Raw genomic sequence first — 13365 nt, forward strand, 5'->3', positions numbered from 1 at the left:
CTCTCTCTCGCTCTCTCTCTCTCTCTCTCTCTCTCTCTCTTCTTCCCCTCTGTCATTCATGTCCCCCTCCCTCACAGTATATATGTGTGTTGGAAGTCAAATGTTTTATGTGAGAAATACCTCTTTCTTCCCCTTCTGGTCATCTGGTTTTATGACTTAATAGCTCTTGTAGGCTTTAGTCTGAGGGACATGGCTCAGACCCCCCTCAGAGTCAACCCGACACCGCTTACCTTTCTGGCCAAGTCCGGCCTGCACAAGCGTGCTCGATATCCCGTGTCCGTATCTCCCAAGGCCATCTGTACCCAACCCGGTGTATCAGCCCTGTACACAGTCACCTCTCTGTCATAGCACACAGGTTCCCTGCTGCTATTAAATACCTATAAAGAGCCTTTATATTCACTGAAATTCTGCCTCTCTACTGTGCTGGAAAATGGACCCCAATGGCCTCTCATTTCCATGTAACACTATGCTTTATCTAAGCAGAAAGATAAATCTTAATCCTGCAATCCGAGACACGGAAGGCTGGGCGCCGAAAGAATTGGTACTATTAAAATTGATCTAGCATTCATCCCCCCCCCCCCCCCCTCTTTATCGTGCTCCGAGGGGTTTTGAATCAGAAACACATTTTCAAAGAAGCGGGAAATGTAAATACTATTCTGTTCCCGCTTTTGATATCTCCTGCTGTGACTATGGTGGCTTCTGACCACGTTTCACTCCCAGAATTCAAATAAAATAATCAGCCTAACATGTGGAATGTCATCTGGAATCCACATATTTCATGGTGTTATTTTATCTATTCATTTATTTACTGCCAGCCTGTTAGCTTTACTTTCAATAAATAAATTGGACCTAGAGCTTTGGCTGAGGAAGTGACGAGAAGACAGTACTGGCAGAACTCTCATCGCTTCAAGGTCAAGGAATGCTGTGTGTGATGTTTAGGTTCTTTTCACCCTGACGAATGTGGGGTTGTGCTTATTATTACTCCAGTCAAGGATTTGTTTGTGAATGAACACTGAACTCCAACCACAGTGTTGGGTGATGGCTGTCCAAAGTGAGCCGTCGCCAGCCTAAATAAGTTGGGGGGGATGTAAAGGTCTAGAGAACGGGGCAACATTCTGTATGATTGGATAGTTTTGGATGGTTTTTTTTTTACATCACAGCCTTATCCTGCTGTGTTACTTGCCAAAGAAAAAACCTTCAAAATTGAATTTCAGTCATGTCTTCAATTTTAGGATAGCCCAGAATACCAGCCCTCCTCCAGTATGACTTCATTTATGATTTTTCCCATGACGTATTTATGCAGCAATTTATGCACATTACTCAAGAAACTTCCTTGCTCAAGGGTACAGCAGCAAGCACCCCACCAGGGACCGGAATGATCCATTGTTTTATTTTCATCTTTAACCATGACGCCACTGTGCCCCCGACAGTGGCAGGGAATGTTCACAGTTCCAGGGGGGAGAGGGAGAGGGTGGGGGGCTGAGGAGCCGGTTTATAACGGCGATAGCTTAAAAAGGCATTTGTGAGCGTGGTAACATGACCGAATGCCAGAGCATGTCCGCCTCTGCCATCGATTCCGTGTCGGAGGGCCTATGAGACATCCTGGAAATCCATTTCTGTGTTTGATGATTATAACCTGAGCCCATGCTGGATTCAGCCGCTCTCTATCCGTCTGTCCCTCTTATTTTGACCTTGGCGGAGCGGGGATCGATATGGAGCGGTTTTCGGGCACACAGGTCTGTTTGTTGTGTGGTGGGTTGGAGGGGGGGTGGGGGGAGGGGGGGGTTCACGGTGAAAGATGAGTAGAGTAGAGTTTGATTATGATTTATGGATGCGTGAGTGAGTATGAATGTCGATATTCGACAGCCCGTTGTTCATCGTGGTTTTTTTGCCCTCTTAGTAGAAGAGATGGCTTTTCTTTGTTCATTTTTTCCTTTTTTTTTTCAGATTCAGAATTTTTTTTATCTTTTATCCGTTTTGGAGGCCATTATTTTGTGACTTTCGCCCTCGCGAATGCCCACACAGCACCCACCAAATGCTTTTTGCTTTTATATGGCACTTCTGAAGGTGAAAATTCTCATCTCCCCATCCCCCAAGACTATTACTGTTCTTTCTGCTCTCTGGGCGACCCAGATTATGAGTGTATGCTGAAGACGGCGAGCATGTTTTTTGTCATGGGTGACCTACAAAACTAGGCAAGCTTGATAATTCAACTGAAAGGAACGAGAAAGCACTCTGATCCCCCCTACCCCCATTTTAATATAAAAGACAAGCAGGGGAGACATGTTTTAGCCATGGACCATTTGCTACAGTTACATATCAAAACTCATCTTCATTGCTAATTTGGTTTCTTTGCAAGCTATGTGAACGACAGAACAGTCCAAACTGACCCTGTCAGACTGGCTCACTCATGCCCCCTCCCTTCACCATAAGATTGGGACTTGGTCATCATTCCCACACGGAATGGGGTGGCCTACAAACAAACGGCTAAGTTCATCCATATGCTTATAAAGGAAAGAAAAGGAAAATATGTGTTTTGTACCAACATACTTTTTTTCTGAGCCTTTATACATGCATATAATGTCATTTGTATGTACATGAATTGTTGTCGACATATTTTTAATATTTTTCCATATTTCTTTTTGGTGTAATGTGTATTGTATCATGATTAGCATTTTTGCTTTGTAGTAATCAAATGAGGATGGGCAAATGGGTGCCAGAAATGTTGAGTTATTTTCAACTGGAGAAGGGGGAAAATATGAAAAAGCAATGTTGCAAAGCTTTATATATGGGACCTCATAATAAACTACCACTCTTAACACTTTTATTGTTTGTGAATAAGAATTCCAAAGCGTTACAGGAAAGCATCTATCATCAGTCATTCTTTGCATTCTTTTTACTGGCTTCCAATGACTGCTGGCGAAAGATTAACTCTCCTTTTGCTTGTGTTCCTTGACCAGGCTTCATGCATCAGAAGACCTGTTACATGCTTATCTAAGTTCAAAATCACTGTTTTAAAAAGAACTGCTGTGACTTCATTATGTGACACAGAAAATCATCTAGATTGTGAACGGCTTTTCATCAATCGTTAAGTGATCTCCCAGACCCAAGTGAAAGGAAAGAGAAAAAAAAACATTTTGGATAGATGAAAAGGAAAGATCTGGAAAAGGCATCAAGGAGACGTTCAAGTGCCGGAATTCCGCCGCCTCCGATGTGACACAAGGTCACATCCGTTGAAGGAGCGTATCTGCGTCTTGAGGGGTCTTCTCCACGCCCCATGGGGCTCCTGAAAGCTCCCCTGTGACAATTTGTCGCCAGGCTATCAAGGAGCATTTGCGCTGCAGAACCTTTGAACGCGGGGCTGGCATGAAGGTGGGCCTGGCAGGATGTGTGTCGACAAGTGCATTCCTTTTTTCTGGACAGGAAAACATTTCCCAGAAGAGCAGTGGAAATGTCACCACACTGTGAGAAAATGTAGAAGTTGTATTTGGGGGTGGGTGGTGTGGGATGGGGCTGGAGGAGTAGAAGACACCTTTCCCTGCAATGGAATGCAACTTGTGAACAGCAGTGCTCCTCCCATTTGACATGGTTGGTCTGAAAAGGCTTCTAGGATTAGAAGATCTCACCAATCTGCTGTTGAAAATTAATAACAACAATAATAACAATAATTATGAAAATCCACTGTATACTGTATAAGAAATAAATGAACCTCAGTTTACAGGACCAGAAACAGTTTTCACTTCTGGGGATGGGTAACATTCTCAATGAGTGTTGTTGCATTTAAATGCACATTACAGATTCAATTGAGAAATGGGCTGACAGTAATTGATTTGACACGTAATGCAAATTGTTAATATCACGGCATGGAACACAACGCATTGAGAAACAAATCAATCAATTCATATGTCGCCATGCACATACGAATCATCGCAACACAATTGCAACACATTCTTATTTGGTGTTCCGTTACTCCTTCTGTATGGAGTAATTAATTTGATCCGTGTCTTACTCGTGCCGTCACGCATGAGGTGAGTGGTAGCCGTATGAAGAATCAAGTGACCTGCCATTAAAACTTAATTGTCATTCTATACACATGGCAAATTCCTGGGCGCCACCACACGGATCTAATTATATCAGCGTGAAGCAGAGGTTTCTGGTCATCTAAAGGAGTCCCTCACAGCAGTGAGCTGTCAATCTGCAGGAAATTGCCACATTATAAGGTTAAGATTATTCTATTTTAAAGTAAGCGACATGTTTTTCTGAGAGCGAATTGCTGGCTAGCTTTCTATCATACTTTAATTAATAGCAATAAAATAATTATTTTCTTATATAAGATAGTCCTTCATGTGGTCATTACATTTCTGAATGGCAGTATGCAATTTCCCACATTTTTAACTGCCATGGTTCAATGTCCTTGTAAAATATCCTTATTTTCAGGATTCAGTGATAATAGCCACTCTTTTATCACACATAAAGTACATTTAAGTGGTTGCTGTATTTGCACTTTTGTATTTCTCTCTCTCACTCACACATACATACATGCCGTTGATTCAACTTTTGACTCTATGACCCAAATTCGACTATAAACCTAAACAAAAGTAGCAAAAACGCTTGTTAATGCTGCCTCACTTTGTTGTGTGTTTGTTTGTGTTAAATATGAAGATAAAACAGATCCATCCTTCAGTATTAATGTGGCGTGCTAAACTGCTAAATCTGGATCGAAAGCACAGGGGAAAAAAATATTCAGAATAATTTTATCTCAGAATCAGACATGGAAAATTGCACTGAAATTAAAAAGAAAGAAAAAAGAAAATCTTCAGTGTACAGAGGGGAGGTTTGTGTCTCAAGTGTGGGAGGAATGGAGGGAAGAAATGCTTGGCACAAGAAATGGCGGCGGCCACTGGCTGGGGCAGGCAAGCATTTCCACATTACCCTAATGAGCATGAGGCTGGAGAATGGGCTTCAGTCAGTATGCACAGTAATGGAGAACTCCAGGGGAATTTACATCCGGTGATAGCCATTCTCTTTACTAGGTTATTTCACAGTGCTATTCTCAGCAATGGCTCCTTTTTTATTCATATTTATAAATACATTTTTGACAAATTACACCACGTGGTGTTGTTGACTCAAGCCCAAAAAAGGTTAAAACTAATGGATTTATTTTTCACTTTCACTTTCTCTCTTTGAAAGTGCTTTGTTTTATGAACATGGGAGAGGGAGTGGTGACTGCCATTGTATGGCACTAGCCTGTGACATTGGAACAATGCCGTGCCCACGCTCGACGTTCTCGAGTCCAATTACCGCTCCTCGCTTACTTGCCTGATTTCATCAGAGGAACGTGATGCCGCAGTTCCGCAGTTTCAGCCTGCCCACTGCCCATGACTCATCTGACTTCTCCTACTTTGTTTACCTGCCGCTCTTACAATGCGTTTATGCAAGATTATTCGCTTGGATTCAAGGTACGTTTCGAGTGAAATATTATATATTATTGGATGCAATAGCTTTAAAGGATGCATTAGGGGTAAATACACTACTGTACAGAGTGCTTAAAAAAATAAAAAGCACTGATGAACAAGCTGCCACAGGGAGACATTATTTTAACAGTGCATTCCCCAGCACCAGGGCTATTACCCATGAAATTAAGCCTTAAACAGCCATAGAATAAAGCACACTCTGCCTACCCTGGAAGTCAGCATCTAAGACAAAGCATTCAGTTGGCTTGCAGCTATTCCTTTGCTTGACTATGGGACACAATGTATGACAGGGTAGTTATTAATCTGTTCAACTATTGCCAAGCTATATAACAAGGTTACTGTTGGTCCGGCTTTTCTGCCTGTGGTGCAACAGGGCACTTCATGGATGTGCCCTACTTACTGCATGGACCAGTCTGTTCACTTCAACGGTATTTTCCAGGTAGCTCACAGACATGCATGCCTAAATCTTCTGCAGAATGCCTACAGTCTTCTGCAAAACTTTTTAATGCAGTTTTATCAGTCTTAAAAGTAATAGAAAGTAAGACATTAGAAAGTACACTTGGTAGCTGTCTGATTTCATCTGTATGGTTTCAAGAAGGTTTTGTCCATAGCCTGCAAGCACAGCATGTGTTTATCATTCAATATAAAGCACATATGCTATCTCAAATAGTTCAGAGTAAGAAACTTGCCCAAGGGAAAATCGATCGGTATTAGACATGCCAGCCATTGTTCCACAAAACGGGGTCTCAGGAACCAAAGAATGTTCTACATTTCCCACAGATTTGTGTGTAGACTGAACATATTTGGCATGGGAAGTCCATCATTTAGGTCAAATACCCATATTCCTACATCTAGTCTCCTTGGTTTGTAAGTATTGTTTCCCTGCGCAGTGCACTGGCGAGAGTGGAACTAGATGCTACTCTGTCTGTACGAGTTGATTTAACACTGAATATTTTACTGTGTGGGTTCGGTAGTTTTGCCAAATGTAATTTAACCTTGACACAAACACCACTGTTGAATTGTTTTGGTTCAGCAACCAGCAAAAAAACCCCCAAAATAAGTATTTATCGGTCTCTGTGATCAAATAACCACATCATTAAACAATGGAATGAAATGGCCCTGTATCTATTTTCTGTTTAAAAGTGGCTGGATAGATTTACGCTGCACAAGCTGTACAAAAAGGTTTGCATTTGGCCACTGGGGCAGTATTAGCGACCACACAGTTTTACAAATGCAACACAGGCAACATAATTTAGACAAATGGGAGTAAGTCCAAGGGTTAGCAGGTATCATTCACAAAATTCACCTCACACCGAATATCCGGCTGCCAGAATTAGGGTGAATTAGGGAGTTTAAATGAAAAAAATAAACAGTCAAATGACTTTGCCAGAGTCCAGCTGAATTTGCATTTTTCCTTGGCTTCAGATGCTTAGGTCATTTGAAAGCTGAAAAAAATGGTCTCCTTTGTCTGTTTCCCTTGCTGGGAGGGCAGGGTATGGGGGGTGAGTCACTATGGCCTCTCACTTCCAATCCTCGTCCTGCACTGGTTCTTATCTTCACACGGATCGTCTGGCATATTAACACGTCCGGGCTGGCCCTTCACTGACCTGCAGGGGCATAGATATGCACGTGAGAGAGAGAGATATAAATGACCACAGTAGTTCCTCCCAATGACTATTGCTAAGATGTGCACAAAGAGGGTATCCATGTCCTTTTAGCATTGCCTTGGGAGTCCCCTTGAAGGAGAGGAATCGGCCCTCCAAAGGACTAGGCAGCCACCCATCCAGAACTAAACCCCCAGCAGCGATTCAAAGCAATTTTCCAACCATTTTGCCGATTTGATCCCTGGTTTGTGTGATGCCCTGGCAACAAAAGTTAGAGGGGATAAGGGAGGCTCTAGGGAGGGGAGATATTTATTTGTGTTTTTCGGGGTCCCTGGAGGCACAGGCCTGTACACGCTGATCCGTGTCGCCTTCACGGAGGTGCTCCCCCCTTTCTGCTTGTGTGGTTCTGGAATTGCCCCCTCCCCCCCTCCCCCAAACAGTCCTGGGGGAGGCCTGTCAGCCCTGTTAATCACACTTCAGCGGAGGGGTGGAGGGGAAATGAGCTCTTTAGGGGAAATTACCTGTAAACGACCTCACCCTGTCAGTGGCTGTCAGCCCTTTGCTCTCACGCTGCTGAGGGAGGATTTACGACCCTCTTCTTGCCCATCTCCCCTTCATCTGTGGTGTTCAGCCAGGCTGTGTGTGCCGTGGATTGGGCCCTTGGCATCCCTTCTGGCACAGTATGCAGTCCCACGCATATTTGCCATCATTGCGCTGGTAGCTGGAGAAGAGCCTGGGTAGGTGTTTCTCTGGGGGTTTATTCGGAAATCGTAAATGAAAGGAAAGCAAAACAGACCAGACCAGGAGAGTGACCAGGAGACTTTCTGTTCCTCATATCATCACAAATAACCATTTTACATTCTCCCGACGTCTGTATATATACTCTGCTCATGGCTGATAAAATGTAAGTGAACCCTGTGCACTCAAAATGTCAGTTGCAAAATCAAGCAAGCTTGTATCATTCAGCAATTTACAGAAAGTGACAGATATGAATGCTAATAAAAAACAACATGAGTTCCGGTGATATGTCTGATTTTCAGTGTAGGCTATGATTCAAAAAACGATTGAAAAAGAGGAAATCATTGCAATTTATAGCACTGCATATGAAACAATCATAGGAATAAGTGTAAGAAAATGTTGACATCCCATTGGGGAAGATGGATATACTGTACATTGTGTCGAGAGAAGTAGAAGCTGTCAAGGTACCAAAGACTTGCAAAAATATGCGTTGTATGGATTTAATCTGGCAGTTCAGAGCTGAAAAAAAAAAAAAAAAAAAAACTCTACAGTGTGAACAGCAAGCGTGCAATTAGTCAAAGGTGCCAATTTTTGAAAGGCAAAGTTTCTCCCCGCTGTGTTGGCACACAGAAAAACTAACCTGATATAGTGACCCCAGTGTGCTCTATCATAAAAAATGTGTAAGAAAAGATTTTCACTCCTTTGATTGGGCTAATCATACTCTGATTACAGAGCTGCGGATCACGACTAATCTAATTAACAGTGTTATTCGCACCTTCGTTCAGGCGTGCAGCGTGGCAGTTTGGTACGTTTCACGACCCGTCACAGACAGCCGTCAACTGCCCAGAAATCCAGGCTAACAAGATCAAAGAGGAGACGCAACTCTTTGCAGCTGTTTCCACCAGCACCATTTTATTTCTGCTCATTTTCCAACCGGCCATTACTCTTAAAAAAACAGCATTCTTCAAGTGTGGCAAAATACAAGACTCACTTCCTTCGTGCAGAGAGATTACAATTGCTACGCAAAGTGGGGACAGGCATCCAGACAATGATCAAAGGCTGACCATCTGGTGATTTATGGGATAGCAGTAGCCCTGGATGTCAAGGCCAACAGAACCTATAAAGATTGTCTTCCACTGTCCAATATCAATCTGTCAGCTTGGATTGGGATGTGGGAATGGTGGTTCCCCAGATGCAGGTGTTGCCTCCGTCAGCTAAAGGAAGCCTTTTCAGGAGGGAAATACCAGTGGAAAATAAGCTGGTTCATAGGACTACATGTTCCTCCTTGGATTTCATTCCGTGTGATTGCTGACACTTAACAGGGCCAGTTCCGCACAATAACATTGTAAATGTTTCTAAGCAAAGAGTAAATCTGTCTAGAGAACTCTCCCATAGGAATGCTTTGTCCCATTTTTAATTGTCTTTGCTGTAATGATTTAAAATGTTTACCACCAACATTCACCACACATAATGTTCAGCTGTTTACTCTGCTTGATCCATAGGGAATTCAGTGGAGGTTTATTGCTGCTTTAGTCACACTCACTCTTGGGAAGGCAAGGCTTCACAAACCAAAGACGACCGGTGCCAAAGACTTGAAACCAGTCAGAGACTTGATCCATGGATAATGCTTGACAGCTCCACCAAATGAAGCCTCACTCTCCCATTGCTAATGATGCCCCTGTTTGCTGGAGTAGGAGGGTGGTCTTGTTAGAACAAACAAGCAGTGAATTGAGTGATTAGCTGTTGAAATCCCAAGTGATTTTGAGCATTTAAGCCTAATCCTAAAAATGTCATAATACTAGGGTACCTTTCAAACTCCCATTTTCCAAGCCTGCAGATAAGTCTCGAAACTAATCTTTCTCTTGATATCCCGCTGACATTGTCCTTTTCTTCTCACTTTCCAGATTGCATAGGCAGTCCTGCTCTCCATTTAAAAACAGACCCAACCTGAGTTCCAGTCCGCTGTCACCTGGAGCAACTAGACCCCAGTGACAGTAACTCAATATGGGGATGCAAGCCCTCTTCCTGGGCTGTGTGGCTACCACCATCCTACTCCAGTTTGCCAGTGGTGGCCTGGTGAAGAAGATCATCCGCCACCGGAGGGAGTCCCTGATGACCCCCACCATGGAGAACGTCACCCTCCCCAGCCCTGACCAGCCCGTGGTCTTCAACCACGTCTACAACATCAACGTCCCCGGGAGTTCCCTCTGCAGCGTGGACCTGGACTCCCCTGGCGTGACCGAGCTCAAGCCCAAACCCGCCCCTGGCCCCGCACACCTGTCAGACCCTCACGCCGCTGACCATCACACCGTGGACGGGGACAACCAGATCGTCTTCACCCACCGTATCAACATCCCCCGCCAGGCCTGCGGCTGTGACGGCCACCTCCCGGAGCTGAAGGACCTGCTGAACCGAGTGGAAATGCTGGAGGCCGAGGTGTCCGCCCTGAGGGAGCAGTGCACCATGGGTGCCGGCTGCTGTGGGGCACAGGTTACAGGTACGGAGTGGGAGGTCGACAGAGAATGGTAGTACGAAATGTATCACAGTTGACATTACATTCAAATATAACATTAGAACATGTTATAAAACCACAATAGTGTACAGTAGGTAAGTAAAAACATAGTCATTGATGATGATTTATTCTCAACCTGTATAGAAAGAAGGGATGAAACAAATTGATATCTCATTTTGATATTACAATTGGTGATTGAATTTCCGGTTCTGGTTCTTCCTCAGGTGAGGTGGGGACTAAGCCCTACTGCAGCGGCCATGGCAACTACAGCACGGACTCCTGCGGCTGCGTGTGTGAGCCTGGCTGGAAAGGGAGCAACTGCTCCGAGCCTGAGTGCCCGGAGGACTGCCAGGACCAGGGCCGCTGCGTGGATGGCAAGTGCGTCTGCTTCGATGGCTTCGGGGGTGAGGACTGCAGCATTGAGCTTTGCCCGGTGGACTGCGGAGAAGACGGACGGTGCATCGGCGGAATCTGCGTATGCGCGCCGGGATACTCGGGCGAGGACTGCTCCCAAGCTGACTGCCTGAACAACTGCCTGGGCCGCGGCCGCTGCGTAGACGAGGAGTGCGTCTGCGAGGAGCCCTGGACGGGCTTCGACTGCTCCGAGCTCATCTGCCCCAACGACTGCTTCGACCGCGGCCGCTGCGACAACGGCACCTGCTACTGCGACGAGGGCTTCACCGGGGAGGACTGCGGCCAGCTCACCTGCCCCAGCGACTGCAACAACCGCGGCTTCTGCGTTGACGGCAAATGCGTCTGCAGCGCCGGCTACACCGGCGAGGACTGCTCCAAGATCACCTGCCCGAACAACTGCAACGAGCGCGGCCACTGCTTCAACGGCATGTGCATCTGCGACCCCGGCTTCGACGGCAACGACTGCGGGGAGCTTTCCTGCCCGGACAACTGCAACAACAGGGGTCGCTGCGTGGAGGGGGAGTGCATGTGCGACGCCGGCTTCCAGGGCGATGACTGCAGTGAGCTCTCCTGCCCCAACAACTGCCAGAACAGGGGGCTGTGCGTCAACGGCCAGTGTGTGTGCAAGGAAGGCTTCTCCGGAGAGGACTGCAGCGTCCGCACCTGCCCCAACGGCTGCCACGGGCGAGGAAAGTGCGTCGACGGCAAGTGCGTGTGCCATGCCGGCTTTGGCGGCCGAGACTGCAGCACGCTGACCTGCCCCAACAATTGCCTGAACCGTGGCCGTTGCGTCAAAGGGCAGTGCGTGTGTAAGGAAGGGTTCTCCGGTGAGGACTGCAGTGTCCGTACCTGCCCCAACAACTGCCGGGACCGGGGGTACTGCGTGGACGGGAAGTGCGTGTGTCTGGAGGGTTTCACCGGCATGGACTGCTCCGAGCTCACCTGCCCCGAAAACTGCAACAACAGGGGGCGCTGCGTCAACGGGTTGTGCCTGTGCGAGGTTGGCTACACGGGGGAGGACTGCGCAGACTTGGCGTGCCCAAACAACTGCAATGACAGGGGCCGTTGCGTGGATGGGCTGTGCATTTGCGATGAGGGCCTCATCGGCGAAGATTGTTCTGGAGGTAAGATGGCCAAAGGTGTGGGATGATGTTATCGCTGCTGAAAAAAAAAAAAACTGCTCAAGCTAGGATTTGAAATAGCTGGTGGCTGGTTGATCATAGCAGACCAGCTCTGTACTCAACATGGTTTGCTGGTCATAGCTGGATTTTACACCGGGGATGAGATGTCAGCATATCTCACATATTTTATTGTTCACTGACATCAACTGTCAGGAGTTATTATGACATTTTGATACAAATAGATAAAAATACATCATTCCCTTATTTTTCTATCTGACTGAACATTGAGGGAGCATTGGTAACTTCCTGAAGGAGTTCGTATTTGTGTCAGACTCTTTTCACAAGCCTTTCATAACAACGTCTGCCTTTTCTGCTTGCGTCTGCGCACCTTTCATTTACTGGAAAAGTGAGGTTAGGCAGGAATAATTACTGCAGGTGCTGAGAGGATGAGAGATGCTTTTGAGCTTTCTCCATTTGAATCTGTGGCTCTGATCTCCTTCCTATCTACAGTACATGCCATTAGTACTTCCTGAAATAGTTATTTAAAATGTAATTATCTCTATAAAGAACACATAATGGTCTTGGCCTTCTTTGAGGATACAGCAAAGATCATTTGTATATTCTATCGTGTTGTGAAATTGATTTTTTGGAGTTAGAATGCATAATGGATAGACATATTAGTCGTCAGTCAACTGCTCTATGGCATTCTGAAAACAGTTTTCAGATCACTTGATAATAATAATAATAATAATAATAATAATAAAATGCAGTTTTATATAGGGTTTATGTAGGGTTATAAATGTATTCATTAATCATCTGTTCTTCTTCTGTTCAACTTCTGTTCTCTCTGTAGTCTCTCCTCCAAAGGACCTGACCGTGACAGAGGTGACCCCGGAGACGGTGAACCTGACCTGGGTAAATGAGATGGCCGTGACAGAGTACCTGATCACCTACACCCCAACTGCCCTCGGCGGGCTAGAGTTGGACATGCGTGTACCAGGTGACAAGAAAGCTGCCACCATCCGTGAGCTCGAGCCTGGCGTGGAGTACCTGATCAGCGTCTACGCCATCCTCAACAACAAGAGGAGTGTTCCTGTCAGTGCCCGCGTGGCCACACGTAGGTCAACCCAACGTCATTCACCACTTCATGTTTATCAGACTCATTCTAACAGAATTAATAGAATTAGCTTATTCAATTCATTCAGATGTAGATTCCTGCCCTGTCTTTGTGGCCTGTTTGGTCAACATTTAAGAGCAACTCTGGCATGTTCATGTGAATTAATAATCAAAAATAATGTTCTCGAGTAATTCAGTGCTATATTTCATACTTTGGGCAGCAGGCGATGTTGGTAATTTGAAGGGTTCAATTTTTCAATCTGGAGACAGTAGTGGCTTACCTATTAACAGGGACAAATGAGTTCTGCCAATGGCATGCCAATTGATACACACAGCCTGATAATATCTGCAATATCAATGGCTGGGTCATATTTATTGGGTCTCCA

At 45.4% G+C, this 13365-nt stretch overlaps 1 protein-coding gene across 2 annotated transcripts in view; it reads left to right on the forward strand.

Moving 5' to 3' along the window:
• The window catches only part of LOC133140870 (tenascin-like), a 54444-nt gene that overhangs the window by 5613 nt on the left and 35466 nt on the right, over positions 1-13365 (forward strand). For both annotated transcript variants that reach the window (XM_061261139.1, XM_061261140.1), the window contains exons 2-4: positions 9721-10313; positions 10553-11866; positions 12717-12980. In XM_061261139.1, coding sequence (XP_061117123.1) covers positions 9821-10313; positions 10553-11866; positions 12717-12980 — 2071 coding nt within the window. In that variant the 5' untranslated portion in view covers positions 9721-9820. The remainder of the gene's footprint in view (positions 1-9720; positions 10314-10552; positions 11867-12716; positions 12981-13365) is intronic.

This window comes from Conger conger, chromosome 11, assembly GCF_963514075.1.
Source record: "Conger conger chromosome 11, fConCon1.1, whole genome shotgun sequence".
Taxonomy (NCBI): domain Eukaryota; kingdom Metazoa; phylum Chordata; class Actinopteri; order Anguilliformes; family Congridae; genus Conger; species Conger conger.